A 27,977-nucleotide genomic window follows, 5' to 3' on the forward strand; every position below is an offset into this window, starting at 1 on the left:
TACTGAGAAGAGCTTGTGAGCACAAATTGGAAGAAATAATTGGAAAGCAAAAACATCGCTGGCTCTGGATTTCAAAGCTTCACATGATTTGACGTGGCTGATTTTAATTTCCACATTTAGAGAAAGGTCAAAATAAAGTGCTGTGTTCGGGTTTGGGCCGGAGCAGCCGGCTGTGCGTGTCTGTCTCCAGAGCTGAGGGTCTGTAGCCGCTCCCCCAACCGCTTTAACAACTGAGTGAGAACGACTGGAGACGGGACTTACGGGGCTTATTTTTAACACTTTGTTTAGTTTTATAATACTAAATTCCACAAAGAGTTTTAACACCGTTATTGCCAACCGGGTGAAGGACCTCTTGCGGCATTCGCTGTCTAACCAGAGTTTTGAATGCGTTTTTATGAAAATTATACAGGAATTTAATGAAAATAACATACAGTAATTTTTTTCTTTTTTTTTTGGTTAAAACCAAAGCATCAGTTTTAGATAGGGTACATTTTAATTGTTTTTCTTTACTCGCTGATCTGCAACATGCCAGAGGAAAACCCAGTCGGTGTCATGAGATTTGTATCTTTATTTGCGTAGCTAAACATGGTGTACTTGTGTTTTTTTTTTTTTTTTTTTTTTTTTTTTTTAAGTAAAACAAATGTTTATTCTTGATATATAGCTAAAAATAAATTCAAAGATCACTCGCTGGATAATTTAAAAAAAAAAAAAAAAAAAAAAAAAACTTAAAGTAAAACGCATAGAAAATGTCATTTTTCAACTTTCGCAAGATTTTTAAGTTGGGAGGGGAAAAGAAGAAAAAGCAATATGAACATGTCAACAGGGATGTAAATCCTGAAGACTTCTGGGAAATCGTTGGAGAGCTGGGAGATGGTGCCTTTGGAAAAGTATACAAGGTGAGCAACATAGATAAGTTAACGTATACCTGATCAGTTTGGTAACTCCAGTAAGAGAATTATTTGTACAAGCCATGTTTATATATATATATATAAACACACACGTACACACCATTCAGTACCAGGACTGGTTGGTAGTTCAACAGTTCCAGCTACTTATTGGTGTAGCCAAGTAGCTTTTGCAAATGTGCTATCAGCTCATTAAGTGCCTGGAGAGTTTACAAGTGAAAGCTTATCATAATTATAATAATAATAATAAAAAAAAAACTGTCAGACCTGACTCATTTTTTATTGTTTGTAGTCTTTGTGGGTGGTTCCCACATTTGCTTCCCTCTCTACACCATGTTGTGTCTGAGATTAAATTCTCTTTGAGAAGCCTTCATCCTGTAAAATCATAAACCCTTAATCTACCTCCCTGAGCAGTCCTTACATTTAAAACAATGGATCCCACTGCGAGAACCTTTTTCTTTTATTTAAATGGTCATTGTTTAATTGTTCCTGACTTGAAAAAGTAGCCTCAAGCTTTAGTTTACAGTCACATAGAGAGAGGCACTGATGTAATCCTGTATCCCTGGGACTCATGTTTCAATAGTGCGTTTTGCCAGGATGTTATTGTATGTCACTTGTATTGTTGTAGTATGTACACCTGGCAACGCATTGGGGTTATTCATTTATTGAGAAGTTGGGTCAAAAGTCCCATACTATTGGACAAATGATTAGGAACTGTACCTGGATAACAAATGTGTTGGCCATTGGGTACCTCACTGAGGAGGTGCCACAAGGGCTTGCAGTAAAGTACAATTTATATTGACCACCCAAGGTCTCTTGCATGAATTGAAGACAATGCAAGGGGCTGAATGAGCTGTTTTCTCAGAATTTCATGTGAAGTATCCTAAAACATGGTTTCAGCAGATCAATATTAATTTTTTTTTTTCCTTTCATTGCATTTTTTTAACTATGGGCATGTCATTCACTCTTAATTTAAGCCTGCACATTTTTTTAGTTTTTGTTTTTTTTTAGTATAAATTATTATAATTACAAGATTTCTTCCGTAAGTTGGCTCTCTATTTATTCATTGTTTACATCCACTAACATAATTTAAAACTAAATGTAGGGACATAGGCTTCTTCCCCTGAACCTTTTTGCCTACACATGGTTAAGCTACAGGTTTGCTACAGCACTACAAGGCATGGGTGTTATCTACAGGCTTTGTTGCTGAGGAACCTGTGGTGTTTGATAAGATTTTACAAGAATCATACATATGCACTCACCTTTTTAAAAACAAAAAAAGAGGGGAACTGTGTCTTTCAGAACAAAATTAGGACAAGGAAATAAATATAGTTTACAGTGCCGCTTTGTGAAGCAACATTAACAGTTGCTGCTAATGTGCATTCTGAAAGGGAACCTTTAAGTATTTCATAACAGGTGTTGCATTCTGCAGCATCCTAGGAATATGCAGAATCATCCTCATTTCTTTTCACCTTTTGAAGTAGAGTGCTACAGTGACATTGCGCAAAATTTATATGTGTTGTGTAAAAAAAAAAAAAAACACAGGAGTGTTTGTTCGTACTGTAGTTGATCATTGAAAGAAAGCTGAGGTGTCAGGATTGACAGGTTCAAGTACTAAGCATTATATGGCTGAACAGTCTGTGGTTCTAACACCATTGTTAAGTAGTGAGAAACAATCAAACCACAAAGACAGTGTAGTCTTCCTTCCTCTGCCAGTGGTGGCACAACTTGAAGATTCTGCAGGCTATGTTCTTATGGATGGTGTTTCTTGTAGATTGTAGTTGGTGTATAAACATAATGAAAATGTTTAATAGGTTTCTGTTTGTCTACATGTTGAGTTTGTTCTCTATTACGGCTAAATGATCAGAATGTGAGCAAGACCATGTCCAGCAGTTGGCATGTAGATCAATCGGTTGCTGTAACCATTTTAAATTAATTTAGAACAAAAGTATGCACATTTTTTGTTCTTTTTGTAGGGTCCATGAAACGCAATAGCAGATATTATAATGATCTGTACCCAGCTGAATTATCATTAAAATATACTCCCAATGGCAACAACATGTCTGACTTGAATCATTTTATTGTCTGCTGTATTCTTTCTTTGTTCAATGTTGATGTCTCTGGTAGAGCAGCCTCTATTTTATGCAACTGAAGGTATTACCTAAGCAGCAGTGTGTAATGTCTGAAGTTGAGGCAGTGATCCAAAAATAACCCACCTTGTCTCTGTCTAGATACAAAAAACAACTCATGTCTATATCGTCCAATACTTGGGGCATTTGTTGCCACTAAGACTGTGCCTTTACACTATTTAAATATTTAAATATTTTCTTTTTACATTTTGTAGTCGTATTTCGCTATACGCGGCTGGTGAAAGCCTGCGTCGTACAGTACTGTATTCCAAAAAAAAAGAGAGAATGTTACGTTGGTATGAAAGTTTTGTACTCTAAAGTAAAATTTAAACTTGTCAGCAGTCAAAAGAAAAAAAATCTTTATAATATTGTTTTTGGTGTACTATTTAAAAGCTTTTGTGTATGTTGTTGTAGCTAAAGCTACATTAGTTGGTGATCTTTCAGTGAATTGTTTTTTTTCCCGCAATTTGCCCGTGATCTGTACTAAAAAATCCTTACTTATCAGCAAGTATTCAATTAAAGGCAACATAAGATTTGTTTTCAAACAAACTTATGACCATGCTAACCCGTTTTATATAGGGCTGAAATGTTTTTACTGCTGTTTAGCCAGATGCAAATATGTGAAGATTAAAATACTTACTAAACCAAATGTAGCATTTTTAAAATGTTGTTTTACTGTAAACTTATGTTCCAGGTTGTAATGTTTTTGTGACTAATGAGCAACTGAAACTTCTAAAGATTAGCTGGGAAGTAGGTCATTTTACCTTTCCAAATATAGATCCCATTGCTGGAAAGTACTCTTCAAAAAAAAAAAAAAAACCCTGTAAAATGAGGAGTCATGTTTGGTGCTTATTTTTGTGCTGATAATGTCACAGACACTAAAGTGTTGGCTTACTCACACACAAAGAATGGCATAATGCTTGTGTAAATATCAAGTTAGATAAATACAGAATGAGAAATGAACCCTCCCTTTCCTTTTACTGTGTTAAGAAGTCAGGCTTTCCAAATAATGACCTCAAGCATAACTAAGTTAGTCTTGAGTAAGTGAGGGAAGTGCTACTGCGCTGTGGTGCAGGAAATTAAACACAATGCTCATTTGTCTGCGTTATTTACAGTAAGGTACAGTTCATTTAGAACAGCAACCAATACCAGTGTACAACTCAAGAATGTTTAATTCTCTTTTTGTTATTTTTAGTAGATTTATATCATTTTATTTGTTTACTTTTCAGCAAAGGTAAAATTCAGGTTGCTTGTGAATTAGAACAGTGTTTGTGCACTAAAGCTTTACTATTATGGGATTTATTTCACTCGCTGTAGATCAGCACAGGGAAATAATCTACTACTACTGCAAACTGTATACTGTAGCTTGCATTTCTGTAGTGGTCTTTCATGCAAGTACTGACCAGCAATTTCACTTCCAGCTTCTGAGATCTTAAAAAAAGAACATCAGCAAAATATGGATTTACTGTAATCCTGTGTGACTTTAACAATATTCTGCATTTTTAACTATTAAATGCATCCCTCAAATGATTTTCACAATTCTGTTTTCTAAAGACTGGTGTATATGCTCAACATTTTAAAAGGGGCTGTATCAAAAGATACATTTCCGTCTTGTCCTGAATGTTAAAAGAAAGGAAGCCTGGTTTTACATAGCTGACAGTATAGCTCTGGAAAGAACAGTTCCTTGGGAACACACAGGAAATAACATAGCATTTCCCATTATTAAACCTCATAAGGACTTCTCTTAAAACCAACTTTACTAGTAACCTGGGGTCCAACCTGACCCCAGCAATAAAACAACATATAACTAACAACTGGAGTAAATTAATGAATGAAAGTGTGTATATGAACACTTTGTTTTGCGTTTCCTTTACTTCTAGCCATCATTTGGTATAATGCTATCAAAATGGATAAGATGCCCAATGTGCACATCTGTCTCCTAGCAAGTGAAGGCACCCTGTATTCTGGATAAATGCATGTTCAAATTATAGAGGTGTAACCAATACATTACTTGATATGTTTGAAATCATCTGATCCTACAGGCTTTGTCCTAGTGTGAAATTTGAAGAAATAAAAATATATATTTATTATTTATCTGTCAGCTAGCACAAAGATCCAACTTTCTCCAAAGTGTCAGATTCATAGTAACTGTTCTTATCCAAGTTTAATTGCACATTTTTAGTTTAATCTCCCACTGCATTCATATGACTACAGAGGCTTTTTGAATTTAAAATATCTCATTATGAATATCTAATTTTTCCAGTAAGTTATTTAACAGTGATTGAAAATCATACTAGCCGGCAACTCTAAGGCCTATTAGAGTTGTTGTACTTAAAGGCCTTCACAGGTAAATTTATTTCGAAGATTCTTCTTTTCTGTTAACTATAGTATCTTCATTTTGTCCTGCACCAATTTTAATTAATAAAAGTAGCTGCTTGTTTCTAGCTCTGCATAATGAACACAGTATTTATATTATTATTATTGTAAGTATGTATTTAAAGTATATTTTTCTTTTACAACAGGACAAGATTAATGTGTTTAAAAGAATAACTTTTTTGAATGCAGGATTGTTTGCCAATTTTTTTCTGAATTCGGCTATAGGCTGTAGGCTATACAGTACATACAGTTTTTCTGACCATGAGTTTTATTTTGGTAGTTCCCTTACATTTGATTTATTTTTTGTTTTGTTTTGTTTTTAGGCCCAGAATAAACAAACTGGGACCCTTGCTGCTGCAAAGGTGATTGATACAAAGACAGAAGAGGAGCTTGAAGACTACATGATAGAAATTGATATTCTAGCATCGTGTGACCATCAGCACATAGTAAAACTACTGGATGCCTTCTACTACGAAAGTAAACTATGGGTATGTAATTGATTGTGATCTTAAAAAAAAAAAAAAAATTACCTTCCAGGAGAGGTTTAACACAAACAATAAAGCAAGGAACACCCAGGGCTAAAGGTAAAGGTGTGCCACGTGGAGTGCAGATGCACCATATAGCCTGAATGTTGCCAGTTCAAGTCCAGGCTATTCCACTGTTCTCGGGGTGCGGTGCACAATTGGCCGAGCACCGCCCGGGGTGGGGGGGGCGGCTTTGGTTGGCCAAGGTGCTCACCGCTCACCATCGACCTCTGTAGTCTGACCGGGTGCCTGCGCGCTTGCATGTAAGCTACCCAGAGCTACGTTGTCCTCAGACGCTATAGCTCTGAGGTGACTGCATGGAGGGTCTGCATTGTGAAAAATAAGCGGTCGGCGCTTTGGAGCAGCGAAGACGAACACACGCTGTGCTCCGGAGTCAGCGCGGGGGTGGTAGTGATGAGCTGAGCTTAAAAATAATTGGGAGAAAAAATGATAAAAACAGTTGACACCTGGCCTTAATTAGGTTTGTGTAAATATACTAGTAAAGACAGAAATGCAAATGTACGAATGGCCTCCTCTCGTTTGTAAACTTTATGTTCAAAATAACTTAAAGGTGTGTGTGTGTGATGCTAGTTTTGTAACATCCCAATACAGTAAGTTGCTACTTACTGTAGAAGTATACTTCAATATTTTGCTTTAGTTTCAAATTTCTAGTTGCTGTATTTGCTGTACATTTGCCACTATGGTATTTTATAACAAAGAACTTCTGTCTGTGGCATGTAGTAATTCTATCCAGTACATTGGCAGGCAACATTTAAATGTGCAGTGTTTGGTGTAACATTGGGGACAAATCTTATCTGTCAACAAGGAATTTAAGTCTTCTGTCAGTTAAGTCCGTGAAGTGCAGTCACTCAGCGCAGTTTCTTTTCTTTTTGTATTTGCCAGAGAAACTATTACGGATGCCCAAGAGGTCTTATTTTTTTGTGGATAGTGTACACAAGGAACTTAAGTACTGTTTAACTAGTGAAACTAAGGGGTCATAAAAATGAGTATTCTATGAAAAAAATGTTGGACACATGCACACACAGTAGAACAACAGGTTGATGTACTGTAAATGAAAACACGTCTTATTTGTATTGTAAGAAGTAGCATTTAAAGGAGATTTGAAAGCAGAGTCTGATTAATCCAGTTAAAACTCTGTCCTATGGGTCTTGAAGTAATAATGCTTGACATTTCACATGTACTGTAGAAACCTTACCTGCAGTAATACTGGGAAACCTTGTTTTCATTGAGTAACAAGTTTGGGTATTAAAGTAGGTGGTAGTCAAACTGATTTAATGTGGACATTTGTAATTGCAGAATGAATCCGCTTTAAAACAATTGGTAATTAGCAGTTATAGGGAGCTTTTTTAAATGCGCAACAGAAAGGATAACTCGTCCAGTATGCCGAGAAACTGTAATCCTATTTGAAAGCCTAAGTTGCATTATGCTGCTGTGAGATTACTCATATAAAACCTGTTACATCATGAGACATATTGAGAGAAGTAAAATCTTTTAAGGCTGAACATATTACTTTAACTCCCTCACTGTTAAAGCATTCAGACAGCTTAAAATGGAATTAAATTCAGACTTAAAAACAGGTGTGTCTTTAGAAAATGTGTTTGCTTCTGAAGAAATGTTTACATTTTTCAACCACAGTCCTTTATAATAGAAGATAAAGCTGCTCCTGCATTGTAAAAAGAATACATAAATAAATGTTACCTAAAGTATACAGTGCTGTAGTGTCTAACCTAGTAAAAGGCATTGCCTATTAGAGTGGTGTTAGTCATTTGTTTGGGAGTGAACTGGGTTGCCCCATCCTGGTCAGGTGGCAGGTGAGACTAGTCAGGCTGAACTCCTACCCAGGATCGGTAGCTTGGCTACATCCTCTGTTTAAATTTGCTGTATGAAAAGAGGCAAATAACTAGATGGCAGAAACGAAGGATGTTGATTTTCACTCGTCCAGAGTCGGGTTACGGAGGTTAGATGACCTTGAAATTAGGGAAATGGAGAGCAGAGAAAATGGGAGCAGATAATTAAGCAGGCATTCAATTAAAATAAGTAAATTAAATAAATCGGTAAGTTGCAAGTTCGAAAGAATTAGGCTGGTCTACGTACTGTAACAAATTCTAAAGCATGTAATGACAACTAAAAATGTATTCGTTGTTTTGTAAGGATTATCTCTAAATTGTATCTGTTTCTCTTCAGATCCTGATCGAGTTCTGCGCAGGAGGAGCTGTTGATGCAGTGATGTTGGGTAAGCATTGCATTTCCTTCTGCTTTTACTTAATGTTATAACTTTCATCTGGGTAACAACACGTGTAGTACAGTATGACCCACAATCAGTAACCAGTTGATGATTATTCTTTGGTCCGCAATTAGTTGCTTTTATAATTCTACATCAAAAGCTTCTTTCAAATAATATGTAAGTGTGACTCCCCTATGAAGTAATTTCTCTATTTTATCCCTGGATTAGATGATGACATTTTTTTAAGTGTATGATATTTTATTTCTCATTACAGAACTGGAGAGGCCTCTAACAGAGCCACAGATCCGGGTGGTTTGTAAACAGACTTTGGAGGCATTGTGTTACCTCCATGATATCAAGGTCATTCACAGAGATCTAAAGGCTGGGAATATTCTTCTTTCAATAGATGGAGATATTAAACTTGGTAAGAGCACCAGAAGTTTAATGGTACTAAAACGGGAAGCAATGATTGTCAGGGTTGGTTAGTTTTAATCTTGTTTAATTATTACTTTTTGTTAAGTTTACTGTTCCAGTTTCAAATGTCTTCTTTGTATTCTGCATTCATAGATACTACAGTACGTTTTGGCAGTTGTGTCATTTTACTTATTTTTCTTGTAGTAGTTGTAGTTCACCGAATTTCAAATGTAGGATTTTAAGTTTAAATGTTTGTGTTTTCAGCTGATTTTGGAGTGTCTGCTAAGAATACTAAAACACTGCAGAGAAGAGACTCCTTTATTGGAACTCCATATTGGTGAGCTATTTTTGTTTGTTTGTTTGTTTTTTTCACCATGCATGCCATTTGCATGCTAGTGCATGTGTATGCTTCATCCTTTTTGTGTTCCCTCACAGGATGGCTCCAGAAGTGGTAATGTGCGAGACTTCCAAAGACAGGCCATACGATTACAAAGCTGATATTTGGTCATTAGGTGTCACATTAATTGAACTGGCAGAGATAGAACCACCTCATCATGAGCTTAATCCAATGAGAGTTTTGCTGAAAATAGCTAAGGCAGAGCCTCCTACTCTGTCACAGCCATCTAAATGGTGAGAATGTGTTTTTTATACTATTTTTAATGTTTGTTTTATTTTTAGTTTTTCTGCACTGACCATACACTGTGTACCATACCATAACATAAAGATCCTTTAATTCTGTCCAAAGTGTAAAATTATAGGGTGTTTGTTTGTTACTACTTTACAGGTCTGCAGAGTTCAAGGATTTTCTTAGGAAAGCTTTAGATAAGAATTTAGACAACAGATGGAACGCCTGTCAGCTGTTACAGGTAATAAAAATGTAGCGCCACACACACATATATATATTAATATATATATATATATATAGATATATATATATATATATATATATATTAGATATATATATATATATATATAACACCACACACATTTGTAAACATACATTTGTATACATTTTAATTGACTTAAATCCACTATTGTCAGTGTTCTGAGTTGTTTTTACTGGAGCTATTTTTATTTTCTACATATTGAAATTACACTCCATTTACCGTAATGCGTCAGTGTTTTTTTTTTTTTTTGGCTCCTTTGTAAAAGTGAAATTGTGTTCTTGAAATATTATACATTTTGAACTAGTTATAGACATTCATGAAAAATTAACTGTAGCAGTTAACTAAAGTATTGGGTGTCCCAAAGATTTTATTAAAGGACTTGTGGTATTTAGTTTTAATATTTAGTACAATGGTATTAAAAGGCATTTTTAAAGGCAATGTTAATTTCTTTTCCTTGTATTTATAATGGTTAACAATATCAAGATTAGCCATCTCTATAACAAGATTGATATTCATTGTACTTTTTTTTCAGACAAATTAGTTTGATATAAAAAATTGTACTGGTTGATTTAACCCTGTAAAACAATTAAGCTGGACTGTAGGGGTTATCTTGCATTTTAGTTTGTATTATTTATCAGAATAAAAAACGTGTGTTATATTTATATAACACAATTGACAATTTTTATTGGACATTATTAGATTTTTTTTTTTTAAGAAGTAAGTTTCATACTGATTTATTTTCTTTCTTTCTTTCTTCTGAAGCATCCATTTGTGACGAGTGTTGTTGACAACAAGCCACTTCGAGAACTGATAGCGGAGGCTAAAGCAGAGGTGACAGAGGAGATTGAGGAGGGTAAAGAGGAGGAGGAGGATGAAGAACACGATCCACAGCTAGTAAGTGCAACAGTTGGAACTCATTTCTTATGAATCTTATGGGCTTGCTTACGGCTTAGAAACATCTTACAAAAATGTATGCAGATGAAGGTAGATTTTTATTGTCAGTTTTTTTTTAATATTTGTCTGATTTGACTATCCCTGAGTTAGATTGTAAAAATGTAAAACCCCAGTTTTAAATCGAGACACTGATATCAATAAAGATGTAAATTGAGCATTGAGGTTGTGCCTGCTTGTGTGGTCTAAGTGCTGCAAATCTCTGAAGGTACTTTTTTTTGTTTTCTTTTTTGTTGTCTTGTCTTTTTCATGTAGCTTGTGCCTGGACACAAGCGCGCACCATCAGATGCCAGCATTGCGAGTTCAGAGGATGAGAAGCTGTCGCAGTCTGCTTCAATTCTGGACTCTGTGTCTGAGAAAATTGAACCTGACCGTACTGAGGACAAAGCCAGTGACAAACTCTCGGATGAGGATATTGGTACCAGTGAAGCTGATAAGACGGAGGATGAAAAATTGAATGATAACAACATTTCAGACACCAGCATTGAAGATATGAGCAGGGAAGAGCTACTAGTTGAGGCAGAAGAAATGGCAGCTGCTGAAGAAGAGCTTATTGCTAAGCTACCCAATGCTTCACAGGAAGAAACAGCTGAGATGAATACTGTGGCAGATACTGAAGAGGAGACCAAACAAAATGAAGAGGAGAAAACAGTGGAGGTAAAGCAAGTACCAAAAATCACAACCAAAGAAGAAAAAGACATGTCTAAAGAAGATGGCAAAGGTGAAAATAGTTGGAAAGATGCAGATTCCAAAGGAATTAAAGCAGCTGAATGTGTGGAAGAACCTTCTGTAAAACCAGCACAAGAAACTAAGGAAAATGAAAATAAGGATCTTGAAGAAGAGTGCTGTAAAGCCATTGATGAGAATGCACAGATAGATGTAAATAAAGGAGAAACACCACAAGAAGTAACTCTTGAGAGGGGGCAAGTGGCAGGTGAGAGTTGCACTGAACAGGTGCAAAAATACGAGGTTAGCAATATTGAAGCTCTTCAGGAGCCTTTTGTGGATGAAACACCTGAGCAAGCCTACAAAGAGGCTGTTGATGAGGCAGGCAAAGAAATTCAAAGTATTACAGCTGTACAAAATGAAACAGAAATCCCAGAGATCACAGTAGCAGTAGCTTCCAGTATCGGTGATGACAGAGAAAAGGATGAAGGTGACGAGGCAGCCGTCTCAGAGGAAGTAAAGCCAGCAGCCATTCCCAGTGTCGATGAAGTTAATCAGAAGGCCAGTGCAGAAAGCCCTGAGAAAACAAAAACTCCAGAGCCTGTGAAACTCAAAGAAAAGGACAAAGATTCAGACTCCGGCAGCAGCTCTACTACTGATAATAACAGTGTTGATCTAAACTTGTCCATCTCAAGCTTTCTAACCAAAAACAAGGAGGGGTCCATTTCTCTTCAGGTAAGAAGCATTGTGTGTGTGGATTTACATTGTAAACTTTAAAATAATCAATGTTTAACATTTTAATGATTGCAAGTATACTATGATAAACCCTTGATAAGTTGTTGAATAAATAAATATGTTGCATTTTAGGAAACCAGAAGACAGAAGAAAACGTTGAAGAAGACGCGTAAATTTATGGTTGATGGAGTAGAAGTCAGTGTGACAACATCAAAAATAGTCACTGATAATGATACAAAGAGTGAAGAAATGAGATTTTTAAGGTATGAAGCAACTACTTTTTGGGATGCAGAGTAGGTGTAAAGTCTTTATTTTATCTTACAAGTAGTAACCAATACGTTGGTTAAGATGCCAGCACTTCTCAGAAGTGTGTTGCCAATAGAATCCAATAGAAATAAAAATATATCATTCTATAGCTTTTTAATTTTTTTTTTTATACGGTAGACGTCAGGAGCTGCGAGAGCTGAGATTGCTTCAGAAAGAAGAACAGAAGGCCCAACAGCAGCTGAGCAACAAACTGCAGCAGCAGCGTGAGCAGATATTCCGGCGCTTTGAACAGGAGATGACGGTGAGCACTTAAACTTGACAGTGTGGAATTGTATTGAAACTTGTATGAAGTTCAAGAATCAGAGTTTATTATTTAAAATTATAGATTGTTGAGCTTAACATGTGAGTCTATATATGAGTCAAGCCCTCTCTGGTCTCCTAGCAGACAAACAAACACAAGTATTTGCTTTTGTTGTAACATGTATAATTATTTTCATATTTTGACAGAGTAAGAAACGTCAGTATGACCAGGAAATCGAAAACCTAGAGAAACAACAGAAACAGACGATTGAGCGACTGGAACAAGATCATACAAATCGGCTGCGAGATGAAGCAAAACGCATCAAAGCAGAACAAGAGAAGGAACTGTCCAAATTCCAGAACATGCTGAAAAACCGCAAAAAGGAGGTAAGAATATTCAGGAATTAATGCTTCATATGTAAAGCTTCTGTATAAAATGGAAGACATTATTCCATGCGTTTGGTTTGTAGTGGTCTAGCAGTGCTGGTGGCTGTGGTGCTCTCTGGTGTTGGTGGCCTGTTTTTATGCATATTTTTTTTTAAAGTGACTTGATGTTGCCTTAACTGGTGAAAATAACATTTTATGGCAGTTTTCAGAAGAATACTAACTCTTTTAATATTATACCATCCTATAGTAAAACATTTCTGTTTTTAGCTGATATTGTGGGTTACATTTCTATACATTAATTTTTTCCACTGTCATAGATCTTAATTTATGTACATTACGGTACCATTTCAGATATACCATGTTTTATTATTTATATATATATATATATATATATATATATATATATATATATATATATATATATATATAATATATATGTATATATATATTATAATATATATTTTAATATGTACTTGTATAAATAACATATTTTAATGACAGTACTTGCTGAGTAACAAAATTGCAAGTTCTGCTGTAGGTCTTTAACGTTTGTCAGAATATCCATTACTTTAATGGATTTAAAATGTAAACACCTCTTATTCTTCCATTTTCAGTGGAAAACCAGCCCAAGCAAATATTCAATATTCTTAACATGCAGGTCTTCAAACTGCTGTGTTATTCTTGGTGGTCATACATTACCTGTCCTCATTTCATGCTTTTCTTGTCTTTTTTTTTCTTTCCAAGAGCAAGGTACTAGACTTGCCAAAATCCAAAATTATATTTACACGGCTCTCAGTTCCTAAAGTGTGTGTGTGTTTATATGTGTATGTGTGTGTAATTATATATATTATATATATATATATATATATATATATATATACTATATATATACACACTTCAAGGATTGTGAGGTGTCCTCATCGGTGTGTATCAAGACCACTTTGTACGTTCAAGTTGAATTTCTGTCACAATATATATGTGTGTGTGTGTGTTTATATATATATATATATATATATATATATATATATATATATATAAACACACACATACATCCTAACACTTCCACAGAGTAGCCACACATAGGTCTGTGAAACATGCAAGTGTTCTGTTTTTGGTCCAGGAAGTGTGCCATAGCTTCTCTTCAAGCAACAACTTTATAAAAATGTTATATTTAACCTTTGATAAAACATTAGGGCATCTAAACAATCACACACAACTTGAAAAAGCCGGTACAACATGTACACTTGCCTACCACCTTACCCTTTTAAGCACAATAAAATGATGCATTGAAAGTCCTCTGCATGTTGTTCTCTTGGGCACTAGCATTCTCACCTTTCAGGTTCCCCATGGCTTCTAGCTGTTCTAAATGTTCTGGGTTACACAGCATTGAATCTTTTATTGATCTGGTCTAATCTGTTTCATGCCTGGCTAAATGTCATTACAATTTTGTCTGTGTCTTAAGTACCATTTTCTGCCTTTTGGTTATGGCTCAAAACGCTTCAAGCAGCATTGGTATTATGCAGTATGGTGATTTTTTTTTTTTAACTATTTGTTAAATAATAAACATTACTGTTTGTGAAAATGAAAGTTAACCTGTAAATTATTTTACAAAGGTGTAAAAGTATTAAAGTTCATAAAAATGTATGTTCTAGTACAGTTGATTTTGGATGGTGTGTTATACTTAATGTTATAACAATGATGTTACTAATACTTATTTGTTTGTGTGTGAATTGTTTTGGGTGATGGGTTCTAACTTGTGGTGGTGAGGTAGTTTTTTAGTTTGCTCTGTGGTTTGAAAACAAACTTGTTGTGTATTATCGCTTGATTAGTTTGAGCTTTATATTCTCTTCCTGTAGTGCACATTTTCTTACTCATTATATATATATATTAGGGCTTTTGATTTTCGGTTTTAACCAATAAAACCCAATTGAAAACGCCCCCTGATACAATAAGAATGAAATCGGTGGATAGCCAAAAAATACTGGAAAAACTGTGGAAATTAATCAGTTCACGTTGACTTTAACCTAGGCAATGTCCCGCCTTTCTGGCTTGCATCTATCATTGATAAGTTCTGAAAACTTTAAACCTGCACCAACTACTGAGTGACATTCCTACATTTCTATTGGAGACTCCACTTGCAAGATTTAAAACGGGATTACAATCAGGATGGAGGCTTGTTAGCGGGATTTAAAACTGTATTACAGTTAAGATACAGAGGATTTAAAACAGAATTGTGGCGAAATGTACAAAAATGCCTACACACAAAAAACCCAGAAGAATGTGCCCGTTACCGTAAGGATTTCATTGTGGAAGATAGCAAAGGAAACAAGGTACAACTTAAGCATGCAAGTACTGTTGAGTTACTACTGTACATATTTTCACAGAAAAATACTCAAGCGTTTTGGAAAGTAACGAAAACACTAATTTTCATACAGTATATCGAAACGAAAATCCCAAAAAAACCCGATTTTACATAAAACTCGAAAATAAGCACCAAGAAATACAGTTAATAAAACCTGAAGAACAGAAGCCCTAATTATATATTGATTCATAACTGCTGGGATACATTGGCTTCCTCAGTACGAAGGTTTAGAGCGATCTACGCAAATATAGCAGAGAGGCTGTTTATCCAACAGGGTGCCGTGTCAAATTGGACTAATTTCAAATAATTTGGCATAAGCCAAATGTTGCATATTTTTCCTTGCATGTGAAGTGGTTTTAAATGGCTCCAAGGGAACTAACCAGTAAGCCAACTGCTTTCAACTGTCAATGCTTTTAGAAAATAATGATGAATAATATAATTATAATTAAATGTAAAAAAAATACCCTAGTCATACATTAATTTGCATGCTGTAGCTGTACTAATGGAAAAATGGATTTGCATCAGCTGTCTTTACAGCGTGTTAATATAAAGCTGCATCCACTCTGGACGTGAGCGAATAATTTTAGAAGTCACTGCAGTCAAATGGGAGTATCCACACCAGCAGCGAGCGATGCCTCTCTAAGAAAATTTCACGTTGCTAAAATAGAACCTGTTTCTTCCCCCCTGTTGCATGACTGGAATGAAACTGACCAATCAGAAGCAAGGTTAACACCCTTGACACAAGCCTCAAAACAAGTTAATCTTAGATGACGAAAAGTTAATTTGAGGTGCAGTAGTATCCATTATTATATGATTGTAAATTGAAGGACTACAAAGTCATCCAGAAGAAAGACAATGCCAGGGTGGCTTGCAGGTGGTGCATTTAGCAGAGACATTTTCTTTCCGATTTATGCAAGTTGCATAAAAATAAGTTTATTAATAAGCAAAAAAGTCCCCCATTTACACAACTTGAACATGTGATGTAATTTTAAGCTATGGCTTTGTTTGTTGTCATGATAAATAATGTTTTGTTCACTAATTTGTTTTGTGGGACAAATCCATGACAAGAAGGTCTTTACGTACGCATAAAGCAAAGTTTTGTGGAGATTTACCAAACAAACAAAAATATTATCAAGGTCCTACTGTTCTATACATTGTAAAACAAAGCCAGCAATACGTTTGTATTCTATGTGGCACATCCCAACATTACCAAGCTCATGCATAGTTTTGAAGATTGAGCCATATTTTATAGAGCATTTTCTGTCAAGTTCACAAGATTGTTTTAAAAGGAAAAACTAAATAAAAGTAAATAATAATACAAGGTAGTGGTGACCTGTGCATAATAACACAGACTTTAATAATAATGATGATGATTATGTAGTGCATAATAATAATAATAATAATAATAATGCACTTTAAAATACTTGGTTAATAAACAAAAAAGATTAAAGAATTTGTAAAGCAACACAATTAAGATTGCAGTAAGTTGTATATATATATAAATGTATAACAGTAAAATTTAGTTGAAAAATATCAGTTCAACTATACTACTATAGTCCATCTGTCTGCTGACATGTGGATATGTATCAGGCTTGAAATCGGACTACTACTATTGGTACCACAATTTTTAAATACTATGAGTGCAACTGTACAATTATTATTAATAACAATAAAACTGTTGGATATAGAGGGATGTTCAGTAACAAGTCCAACCTTTATTTTACAACAGAGTTGCCGGAGGTCAGGGTGGTAGCCTTTTATCATGTCCAGTAGGAATGCACAGGTGGGGTCACGTATTTATTTCCAGTCTTTTGGATCGTTTCCACGTCGCGTCTGGTGTGGATTGACATTCGGCGACTTCGCTCGCTCGTGTCCAGTGAAGATGCAGCTTAACCCAGTTCTGTTCGATTCGAGTGTTTGCTGTGACAAAATTACAAGGCATTGTTTTCCCCCCACCATTTGCATGATTTAACTGTAGGTAAAAAATGAAGTGGAAAATGCACCCAAAGAGCAGAGAAAAGAGCTTGTGAAACACTTCAAAGAGGAACTAGAAAAATTCCAGCATGCTCAGGTAACGTCAGTCACCCTCACACAACAACAAAAAACAAACAAAAAAAATGGGATCCTACTTTGAGCAACAAAAAACATCTTCTGTGCTGTACACTCCTTTCCTCCTTCATTTAATCTGGACAGTATAATAGAGACTTCAGAAGCTGGTAACACTACAGTGGCTTGCAATGTCTGGTGGGTGAGTATGCGTTTGTGTGCTGGTAGTTTGTGTGAGTCTGCTGCTCTTGTCCCTTGTTGCTCACATGGGAAGTGCATTCTATTTTAATCCACAGGGTGTCGCCCAGGTTATGATACAGTCTTTTCAGTTGTCCTCATGTACACTCTTCAACGCTCAGATGCAGGATGTAAGTTTCCCTTCCCTGTTAAACCTTTTGTTTAGTTTGATCTGCCTTTTGCGTGCCTTACTTTTTTGTTTTAGTTGTAGTAGTTTGGATTAAATACTGGTAAATGTGCACCACTTGTATCTGAAAATATGTCTTTATCTGTTTGGAGTTCAGTGTGTTTTGGTTACAAAACATTTTTTTTTTTTTTTTTAAATGGTTTTGTTGGTTTTACATGAACTGCTGTACAATAGCTGAATGTGACCTGCTTATGATATCTTTTATAAAATATTGTATACTGTATTGGATCAGTGGCAGTACGTGGAATTGTCTGTAGTACGTAAGATCTATGGGAGTTTTGTTGTGGCACATGTGAGTATTGCATCTTCTATATTCTGTTTTGTGGTGACTTTATTTGTGGGTGGCGTGGGAGTCAGCCTATTGGTGGTTTTTTTTTTTTTTTTTTTTTTTTTTTTAAATTACATTTTCTGTGCATAAAAAACATGCGACATAAACAAGTTAAGCAGTCTATATTGAAGGTTTGGGGTAACATATCAGGGATCCAGAATTTAATTTTCGTGTACTGAAACAAGTATTTAAGCTTGTTATTGCCATCTAGGACATTTACTCCTCAAATAAATGTGTATTCATTTTCTTAACATGTTAATTTTGTATTGCTAGCAGTACCCAGCAGTGCACTAGATGGAGCTGGCTCTTGCATACTGTATTATACATCTACAGTATGGTGGGCAGCTAGAACAAAGGAGCAGCTCAGGAAGTTGGGGGGGGGGGTTGGGGGGGATATAAATAAAACATTTGGCGAATTCAAATCAGTATAGCTGCAAATGATTGCAAACATGATACAAGTCTCCTGTACATGGGTGTGGACCTGCTGTTTTCTAACAGTACCAGTGCCAGGCCTATTTGTTTCTTAATTTGGGTTTTTAATAAGCACAATTCAGAAACATCAGTTTTTTTGTTTTTTTTTAATTTATATTTTAGCTCATTAAAAAATAAAATAGTTTCAGTTATTTTTCTCTAGTGTGGTAGTGTGTCAGTAAGTTCCATTTGTTTTCACCCTATGTGTGATCATTTCGGCTGTCCTGTTTTAATCTTTTGTTCACTTCAATCAGAGACTCGGCTTTTGTTTCTCTGGTTTCTGACAGGAACAGGAGTTTTTGCAGAAACAGCAACAGGAACTGGATTTAGCCCTGAAGAAAATCATACAGCATCACAAGCTTGAGGTTGCCACCATTGAGCGGGACTGCTTGAATCACAAGCAGCAGCTTATGAGAGGTAAGGCTTGCAGGGATACCTAAGGCCAATATTATTTTTTTATTCATTCTATCGCTGTTCAGGGTTATAAACAGACTGAGCTAGATGCAGCAAAGTCATTGTATCCAGTTATCTCTAATGATTCTATTTTTTGTCTTGAATATTCCAGCACGAGAAGCAGCAATATGGGAGCTGGAAGAGCGCCATCTGCAGGAGAAACACCAACTCCTGAAACAACAGCTGAAAGACCAGTACTTTATGCAGAGACACCAGTTGCTGAAGAGGCATGAAAAGGTTAGAACATTTATATAAGGCTGTTGTAAAACTGCGTTTAGTCCATTTAGTTGTTGCTTTTTTAATTATTGCATTTAAGTACACAATCTACATTTTTCAGTTTGTCACCTTAGTGTTTATAAAACAAGAAATATAACTACAGTAGATATCTGGAATTAAACAGTCTTGCTGCTTTTTTTATTTTAATTTTGTTTTTAGGAAATGGAGCAGATGCAGAGATATAACCAACGATTGATTGAGGACCTAAAGAGCAGGCAGACTCAAGAAAGAGGCAGGCTGCCAAAAATCCAGCGCAGTGAAGCCAAGACCCGCATGGCCATGTTCAAGAAGAGCCTTCGAATCACATCATCTGGATCGCCAGAGCAGGACAGGGAGAAAATCAAACAGGTAGCTGATCATGTAGTACACATTTAAACATGTCAAATTGTCTTGTCGCTTTTTACATTTACAAAATAGTTCTGAATCTAGTGGCTAAGTAAACTGCATGTGCTGTTTCTTGATCCGTCATTTTATTTCTGTCAAAGTTTGCTATTCAGGAGGAGAAGAGGCTGAAGAATGAGAGGCTGCAGCAGCATCAGAAACATGAGAACCAGATGAGGGATCTACAGCTACAATGTGACACTAATATTAGAGAATTGCAGCAGCTGCAGGTGACATTTACAGCTCTGAAAAAAGGGGGAAATGGGGGGGGGGGGTGGGCGGAGACAGACAGGTGACAGTTTGTCCCATGTTGAATGGATTAAGAACTGTATTCCCAATGTCCTCTTTGCGCCCAAGAAATGAAAACAAATTTGGAATTGCTCTGTTTATTTTTCAGAATGAGAAGTGCCATCTGCTGATTGAACATGAAACACAGAAGCTTAAGGAACTTGATGAGGAGCACAGTCGGGAGCTGAAAGACTGGAGAGAGAAGCTCCGTCCAAGGAAGAAGGTAATAAAATCACTGTAATTCATGTACAATTAAGTGTAGGGAAGGGAAAATTAATGCATGTGGTCCATTGTTATTTTTGTTACTTGTGTGTGTGTGATTCTACATAACTGATTTAAGCATTTACACCATTTTGTGACAGGCTTTGGAAGAAGAATTTGCAAGAAAGCTGCAAGAACAAGAAGTGTTTTTCAAGATGAGTGGAGAGTCTGAATGCCTTAACCCTTCAGCACAAAGCCGGATTTCTAAATTCTACCCCATTCCCAGCCTGCACTCCACATGATCACCAAAAACAGGAGCTGACATAATATTATAACCTAATGGAGCACCCCTTAAAACAAAGAAGACTGATGGTAACATCATGGAACCTCTGCTGCCAGTCACTTTCTCCATGGATGACAATCAGTCTAATTATCTGAACACTTGAATTAAATGATACTATACTGAAACAAAATTAAATACATATTGAATAACCAACTCTGGCAGTGTACCATTTAATAATACTTTAATATACACCAACAGTATTTCATGTGCATGTTTTGTTTGTCTTAAAGAAAGAAACCAGTGCCTAAGACAATTTGATCCATTGAGCTGGCTTTTTATAGACCTTATTTTAATTTGCTGATTTGTCCTTTATGTTCTTTAAACAAAGTAACTGGGAATGTGTAAGAAAAACATTTATGATGTATGTACAGTATGCAGTAAGGTGCGTGACTTCATTTTAGTCTAACAAGTAGGCTATGTTTCCAGTCTTCATAGTTTTCCAAAAGTTAAATCTGTTTAAATTAAGTGTAGAATCTTGAAGTATGGCTTTTCTTTACAAAAATAAAATCTGTATTATGCTGTTTTTTAATAATACATAAACACTCCTGATAGTGGAAAAGACGCAAAATCAAATATTTACATGCACATTATGTGCGTGGGTATAAAAGTAATGCTAATTGCATATAGCACTAAATTTTTATAAGATTTATTTATTTTTTACTTGGCTTCCATGCAAGTACTTGCATGGCAATTTTTTCTTTGAGTTTGGTTAAGAAGAAAAAATCTATATGTAATTAATTGCATGTCTTGATATATTTAAGTTATTTGGTTTTGATTCTTTATCATTATTCACTGTTTACTGTCATATCGGACACTACAAGAAAATGTACAGTACAACTGTATATCTGTGTTTGTAGACCTGGAAGGTTTTTCCATCATTTGAATATCAGCTTTTAGTCTTATGACAGTGTTCCAAATCCTGTAAGCTCTCAAGATTTTACCTGGGATTGATTGATCCAGTCGCAAAATTGCTTTCAGTCGCAAGTGTTTTAATGAGGTTTTTTTCAGCATTAATAATTCTGTACACACTGCTTGCATGTGTAAATTATCAAAGACATCAGATGAAACTAGGGGGTGGGGTGTGCAATGCATGTTTTTAGGTTATCTGTACTTCTGAAATTTATAAATTACTTTTTTTTAATGTAATTACTATTTGTATTGATTGTACTAGTTACTAGCCTTACTGAAAAAATGGTATTGTACTGACTGTAATTTCAAATATCATGTGTCGTTATCCTGAGTGTATTACACAAATATAATTTACAATTTGGGAATCATGAGGTCAATGCCATGCCTTTCCCTTGTCTTTTACGTGTGTCTGTGTTTTTGTTTGTTTTTTTTTTGTTTTGTTTTTTTTATATCATGAGTTAATGCACAGTGTGATAAGAATTTCAGGTGGGAATTAAAATAATTTTGCTAGGTCAGTGAATGCGTGTTTTTCTAGATTTCTATAGAGAAAATTCTGCATTTTGTACATTTTGGATGTGCACAGCAACAATACTTCAGGAGCCATTTTATTCCCTGGAGTTTTCTTTTGTATTGGTCCCCACCAGCTTTTTACCAAGGGTATACTCTAAAGTTTCCTTTGTGGGATAGGGTGGTGGGTTGGTCTATAAGTTTAAACAAATTGTAGCCCTTCATATACTAACCAATCTGTGCCTGATTAAGGAAAGCACAGATTTTATATGACATTTATTTGCAAAGTTATGATCCTGTTTCTGCGATGGATGAATGTTCGTTGGTAGTTTCAGAGTTGCTTTGTTTAATCATATTAAAGTGATGGTAAAAACATACTGCTTGAATTTGGATTGCTTAAATGGCTGGAACAAATATACAGGGTGATTAGAAAGCAAGTTTATAACATGAGATGTGGTGCGTTGATGTGGTAAACTTGCTTTCTAATCACCCTGTATGTACCGCTTTCTGCTTCAGAATGTAAGTTAATTAGTAATCGTCTTCATTAATGACCTAAAAATGAAGAATGCTGTACAGGTGTGTTTTTTTTTTTTTTTATTTCCTGACTGCTGGATTTGCTTTGCAACCATGGGGATTATATGTTGCATGAAAAGTCTTTGAAATTAAGTCAAAGATATATTTAATTTGAATTTAAACATTTGTCTTCTGCTGGTTGAGTGATTTTATATGAAGGCTTTGCAAAACTTAGTGTTTTGCTGAATGTTTAAAAATCGAAGACTTTTAATCAATGCATTTTGAGAGCAAATGACTTATAATGAACTGAATGATTCTGTAGACTCTTGGCATACTTTTGCTGCAAATAAAAATATTTACTGTATTAAGTTTTGTTTTTTCTTCAATCAAAATGTGTTAAAGGTCTTGCAAGAGATTACAGTACATTGGCTCAATGAGCAGTTAAAACAGTCTCATCTTGTGAAGGTACTGCTGTTTATAGTGCAGGGTGAGGCATGCATGTTTCAAATCCTGCTCACAGCAATTAATTTATCTTGATTGGGGACACATAGGGAGCAATGCAGTAGCCTTTGTGCTACTTTAAGGTTAAGGAGGAAAAACCAGTTGGGGGTAGTTTGCTTCACCGGCCACTACTGGTCAGGCATTTAAGTGCAGGTAGAGAAGTTTGGAAAAAAGTTGCATTTAAATTTGAGTTTAGGCTTAGACAAAGAAAGGATATATTAAAGGGTAAGCAATATTACATTAAAAAATGTTCACATGTTAAGACATTAAAATATTTTAGATCATTTTTATTAAATTGTTTAAAAAATAAAAATGAAAAAAAAAACATTTTCACAAATCTTATTACTGTGACTGTACCCATACATTTTTTCTTCTTTTTCTTAAGGTAAGGTAAAACCATCGGTAATATTTTCAAACCATTGCTTTTAGAAATACCCAATTAATGCCAATAATAACTTTTAAAATGTAGTTATTTGTTTCTAGGTTTTACTGAACATCCAAATTGCTTCATTGGGTTTTTTGCAGAACTTAAGTTCACAGTTGATTTGTTAAATTAACCTTGGATAAGCAACAGCTCACCTAATGGAAACAAACATGATCAAAATTGCAGTTACACTAACAAAAGATAAATAATAATATGGGTTGGGGAGTAGTGCCCCATACACCATTCAATTTGACCTATGTGTAGTCAAATGGGATAAATAAAGGATATCTAAAATCCACAACACATGCTCACCCCCTTAATTTACCAAAAAGTTCAGTGTTCAAGACTCCAGTTGTTAACTAAATAGAAATATATCTACAAAAAGCAAGCTGAAATGCTCCCATAGTCCTAACACATGTAGCTTTTAAAATAAACCAAAAATGAAAAAAATGCAGCAGACACTGTAAATATAATTAAAAAGGGTGGTCACATACCAATTAAAGTCTCAACAAAATAACATTTAAATTTAATCTAAAAGTCACAAACCACTAAACAAAAGAAAACAGCACAGGTAAGCATCTGCCCCAGTTACAATAAAATACTAATCCCAAGAATCTAATGTTTCAAGCACTACATAGTTGTTTTTTTTTTTTACATAAATTAATGAGGCATTGAATTCTGGTTTGTTATTTCAGTTCAGACTCCAATGCTCCTCCTCTTCCTCCGTCCAACGAGTATTTGGTCCCCTTCATAATAATAATAAAGGAAAGAAATCAGTAGTGCACATATATTGGCAAGCTGTTTTCCAAAAGAAATCAGTATTGCACATATATCGGCAAGCTCTTTTCCAAAAGAAATCAGTATTGCACATATATCGGCATGCTGTTTTCCAAGACTTACCCAGTTCTTTTGCTCTGTAATCGCACAGGTCCACTACAAATTCTTTTCAGCAGAAACCGTGCCACATTTCATTTTCAAACGAGTTTTAAAACAGAAGATGTACTGATTGAAGTGTGTAACTGGCTACAATCTTCAGATACTCATTTAACCCACCCCCCCCCCCCCCCCCCCCCCCCCCCCCCCCCCCCCCCCCGCCCCCCCCCCCCCCCCCCTCCTCTCACCAGAGAGTGGTGGTGATGATGACAAAGATTACACACGAATTGTCATTTATTAACTAAGTGAAACCGTTAATTTCCACAACTGAATGACATTTAATGTCCAGTAAACATGATGTTTGTGTGCAAGGTGAAAACTTGAACTCCTCTGAACACTATCACCATGGCCAGCTGGCACCTAGAAACATAGCCTACCTTTTTCACCTTTCTCTCCCTGGATTCCTGGTAATCCTGGCAGTCCTGTCTGCCCTCGGAGTCCTATTTCACCTATAACAGGACCAAGAACAATGAAAGTAAATGGAGCATGCTCTCTCTTACAACTGATTTCATTACACAGTGTACTGATTCAATTATACAATGCTTGCCAAACGTTCATAACTTCAGATAATGCATTTTACTTATCTGTTATATACTATCTAGGTTTCTGGTGTCTTTGTTCAGAATATAATTAAACAAAGGGGGTTAAGCCTTCTGTTCCTCTGAAAGCAGGAGAATCAGTAGTGTAAGCCAGCTTGCATTTAGCAGGTAATACCATGGGAAAAAAATAAACTATTCTTATTTTAACATTTGGGGGGGGGTGGTGTATTGAAGTTATTGTGCACATTTTTGATTAGTGGCTAAAGCCGCTTTCACACTGGCAATCCTACCCCTGGGTCGTACCACGTACATGCCGTTTGTAAGCCAACGAACATTTCTGTTTAGCCATATTTTTGTTGCTTGAGACACATCATCAGCCAGGTTGGGGTGAAGAAACATTTGCTTTAATCAACATTCAAAACATCCAGAGAAGCTTGGATGGAAGCGTCAGTAACAAGCTGCTTCCGGGGCATTAATAAACCGCATTGTGTGCTTGCGTCTATCGCCCAGGTCAACCCTGCTTTATCAAAAGCAGTGTGAAATCGCGTGACACTGGGTCCTGACCGGGTAGTTTCCAACCCGAGTAGAGCATACAAGTGTGAAAGGGGCTTCTATTTCATTCTTAGCACATAGATGATAATAGAACACACCTCTGTCCCCTTTGTGTCCTGGGAATCCTCTATCTCCCTTTGGACCCACAGGTCCTGGAATTGTACCGTAAGCTGTAGAAAGAAACAAAAAGTTTGTAAGACATGTACCTTTACATCATTATTTCAAAAGGCCATCAGCATGTACAAAATGTGCATAAGCTTAATATTCTTCATAACTGGAGCGTTGTGCAAGTGTTATTGTAACTGTATCACGCCAGCGTAAGATTAATATTCTGCATAGCTGGAGCGTGGTGCAAGTGCTTTTGTAACTGCATCAAGCCAGCACACAGTTTCCCTTACTTCTGAAGAACTGCATGAGATCAGCCGTGACGTTCCCGTATGCGCCGATGACACGGCTGTACCCTGGAGGTCCAGGGGGTCCCGGGGGTCCCGGGTGTCCTGGGTGTCCCACTCTCTCAGACACACTGTAAGAGACATCCTGCAGCAGACCCTGGGCTGTGAAAGCAGGTACAGGACCACAGACATCAGAGACACCTCACAATGCACCTGACAATGCAACTATTCCACCTCATTCATACTGTACATTGCTAACACTGAACTGGGTATCTTCTAGGCTAATCCTTTTCAAAGCAAGGCTTTCAAGCCACCACTTGTACATTTAAAATCATCGCAATTCGCAAGTGAATATCATTTGTAATTTAATAAAATAAATATATAAAATAAAACTATGGTATGGCCATTATATGTGATTGAGGTCTGCACTAACTACAGTTAATGAAGCTGAACTAGGTGTGACACTTACCCCTTATGTAGTCCGATACCTTTGCTGCCACGGCAGTGTAATCCAGTGTTCCGCTCAGCCCCCCCTCTACTCTGCTGTACCCAGAGTCACCACGCTCTCCTTTAAATCCATGAGGCCCTGGCGGGCCTGGGGGACCTGGGGGGCCCGGAGCTCCTGGGCGTCCCACTCGCTCAGACACACTGTGAGAGACATCGTGCAGCAGACCATGGGCTGTGAAAGCAGGGAAAGGGCCACAGACATCAGAGATGCCTTAAAATGCACCTGGCAATGCAACTACTCCAGCTCATTCATACTGTACATCGCTAACACTGAACTGGGTATCTTCCAGGCTATCTATAATCCTTTTCAAAGCAACGATGTCCTGCCAGTATTGTACAAGTCAGTATCATTTAAAATCATTACAGTATATATGAAATTCAATATAATTTGTCTTAAAAAATGTATTAGTAAAGCTTTGGTAGGATCATTGCCTGTGATTGAGGCCTGCACTATCTACAGGTAATGGGTAGTTAGTGGGTGTGACACTTACTCTTTATGTAGTCTGATACTTTAATTGCCACAGCAGTGTAATCCAGTGTTCCGCTCAGCCCTCCCTCTACTCTGCTGTACCCGGAGTCACCACGCTCTCCTTTAAATCCACGAGGCCCTGGGGGGCCCGGCGGCCCTGATATCAACTGCCGCATATTGTCACCTGCAATGCATGGGTATATGTGCATGACCATCAAGGAGAGCCCAAGGGATTCGTAGATACCTCACTGCATAAAAAGTGTCAAACAGGAGTAAATAAAAAGAGTGTGCCCTCACTGGTGAGGTACTGGATGAGCTCGGTGCGGAAGCGGTCCTTCTGTGTGTTCTCAGCGTAGGAGACCAGTCCTCCAGACACCCCTGGAGGCCCCTGGGGACCGGATGGGCCTGCTGGACCAGGAGGACCACTGAAACCTACATCTGTGCGACACAAACACAAAGGGTTAGCTTCAATCCTTAAAGCATACAGAATGATCTGAAGCACTATTACTGTTTGATTCACATATACCGTCTAGTTATCATTCATCACATTATTCTTACCTATTTTGTTACAATAAGGCAGAATTAAACACCAATAAACCAGCCTTACTCTGCAGGTAGTTTTTGATGTCTTCCAGCCTGTAACCTGTTCCACTGACAGTGGCAATTCCAGAGGGGCCCATTGGCCCAGGAGAGCCCGGTCTTCCTGGTGTTCCAGGGGGCCCTGGTGGCCCAACAACTCCTCGAAACTCTGAGTCTTAGAAGGAAAGAAAATGTGGGTGTAAATAGCATGTGTCCATCTACCCTAGACTTATGCTGGCACGACTATCAGAACCGACTTATTTCAAGTCTAAGTCCCTTTACCCAGGGCCAGACAAGTTTAAATTTGACCTGGGACTTAACTTGTAGTGACATACATTTGATTCGAAAACACCAGGCTTGAAACTGTCTCTGTTGCTTGGTCTGTTCAGTATTTTTTGGGAAGATGTGGTTCAACCAACAAATACAAGAATTCACAAATTGCTGAAGGGACTCTGTAAGTAGTGGTTAAGTTACTATAAAGAATTTTCAGTGCTGTATCATTATTATTGTTATGGGGCAACGTAAGGACAGAAAGCAACCCATAAATAGACTTGTCGTTTCAGCCTCTTCTCTTGCAGTCATTCTGTCAACTGCTCTTCAAATAAGGGTCACCAAAAACATGTTTTTACACTCTGAATAAAAGGTAAAATAGAGCAAGCAGGATGCTGAGCGACTGCTGTAAGATGAGAAAGTGCTTTGCACAGTATGCTTTGATAGGGATGTCAGGGATTCAGGACTCAACAAGAAGGATGTGAAGCCACCAAAACCAACAAGATGCACAAGCAATCCGAGA

At 36.7% G+C, this 27,977-nt stretch overlaps 2 protein-coding genes across 10 annotated transcripts in view; one reads left to right on the forward strand and one right to left on the reverse strand.

Moving 5' to 3' along the window:
* The first annotated feature begins 680 nt into the window (after positions 1 to 680).
* On the forward strand, positions 681 to 22,652 carry slka (STE20-like kinase a). 5 transcript variants are annotated; one of them, XM_041268582.1, is made up of 20 exons: positions 681 to 896; positions 5,734 to 5,898; positions 8,140 to 8,188; positions 8,454 to 8,603; positions 8,858 to 8,930; positions 9,029 to 9,223; positions 9,378 to 9,459; positions 10,243 to 10,374; positions 10,687 to 11,832; positions 11,965 to 12,095; positions 12,277 to 12,400; positions 12,607 to 12,786; positions 17,127 to 17,219; positions 17,491 to 17,562; positions 18,705 to 18,834; positions 18,983 to 19,107; positions 19,306 to 19,494; positions 19,632 to 19,757; positions 19,925 to 20,038; positions 20,178 to 22,652. In XM_041268582.1, exons 1-20 carry the CDS (start codon positions 747 to 749, stop codon positions 20,316 to 20,318), a joined length of 3,567 nt encoding a protein of 1,188 aa, XP_041124516.1. In that variant the 5' UTR covers positions 681 to 746; the 3' UTR covers positions 20,319 to 22,652. The 5 variants fall into 5 exon arrangements, with proteins under 5 accessions (XP_041124516.1, XP_041124517.1, XP_041124518.1 ...); XM_041268583.1 differs by lacking the exon at positions 17,491 to 17,562; XM_041268584.1 differs by lacking the exon at positions 17,491 to 17,562 and having other exon boundaries at positions 18,711 to 18,834.
* A 409-nt stretch (positions 22,653 to 23,061) lies between these two features.
* Positions 23,062 to 27,977, reverse strand: part of LOC121325706 (collagen alpha-1(XVII) chain-like) — a 35,301-nt gene continuing 30,385 nt past the window's right edge. For all 5 annotated transcript variants that reach the window (XM_041268581.1, XM_041268579.1, XM_041268576.1 and 2 more), the window contains 8 exons: positions 27,213 to 27,359; positions 26,903 to 27,043; positions 26,628 to 26,789; positions 26,099 to 26,308; positions 25,636 to 25,791; positions 25,336 to 25,407; positions 24,524 to 24,595; positions 23,062 to 23,959 (listed from right to left, as the gene is read on the reverse strand). In XM_041268581.1, the coding sequence (XP_041124515.1) occupies positions 23,910 to 23,959; positions 24,524 to 24,595; positions 25,336 to 25,407; positions 25,636 to 25,791; positions 26,099 to 26,308; positions 26,628 to 26,789; positions 26,903 to 27,043; positions 27,213 to 27,359 (1,010 nt within the window). In that variant the 3' untranslated portion in view covers positions 23,062 to 23,909. The remainder of the gene's footprint in view (positions 23,960 to 24,523; positions 24,596 to 25,335; positions 25,408 to 25,635; positions 25,792 to 26,098; positions 26,309 to 26,627; positions 26,790 to 26,902; positions 27,044 to 27,212; positions 27,360 to 27,977) is intronic.

This window comes from Polyodon spathula, chromosome 13 (genome assembly GCF_017654505.1).
Source record: "Polyodon spathula isolate WHYD16114869_AA chromosome 13, ASM1765450v1, whole genome shotgun sequence".
Classification (NCBI taxonomy): Eukaryota; Metazoa; Chordata; class Actinopteri; order Acipenseriformes; family Polyodontidae; genus Polyodon; species Polyodon spathula.

Coding starts and splice junctions, on each gene's coding strand:
- slka (XM_041268582.1), top strand. CDS start 747: ATGTCATTTTTCAACTTTCGCAAGATTTTTAAGTTGGGAGGGGAAAAG. Junction 8,604..8,857: donor AGATGGAGATATTAAACTTG/GTAAGAGCACCA, acceptor TTGTGTTTTCAG/CTGATTTTGGAGTGTCTGCT. Junction 19,758..19,924: donor GAGAATTGCAGCAGCTGCAG/GTGACATTTACA, acceptor TTTATTTTTCAG/AATGAGAAGTGCCATCTGCT.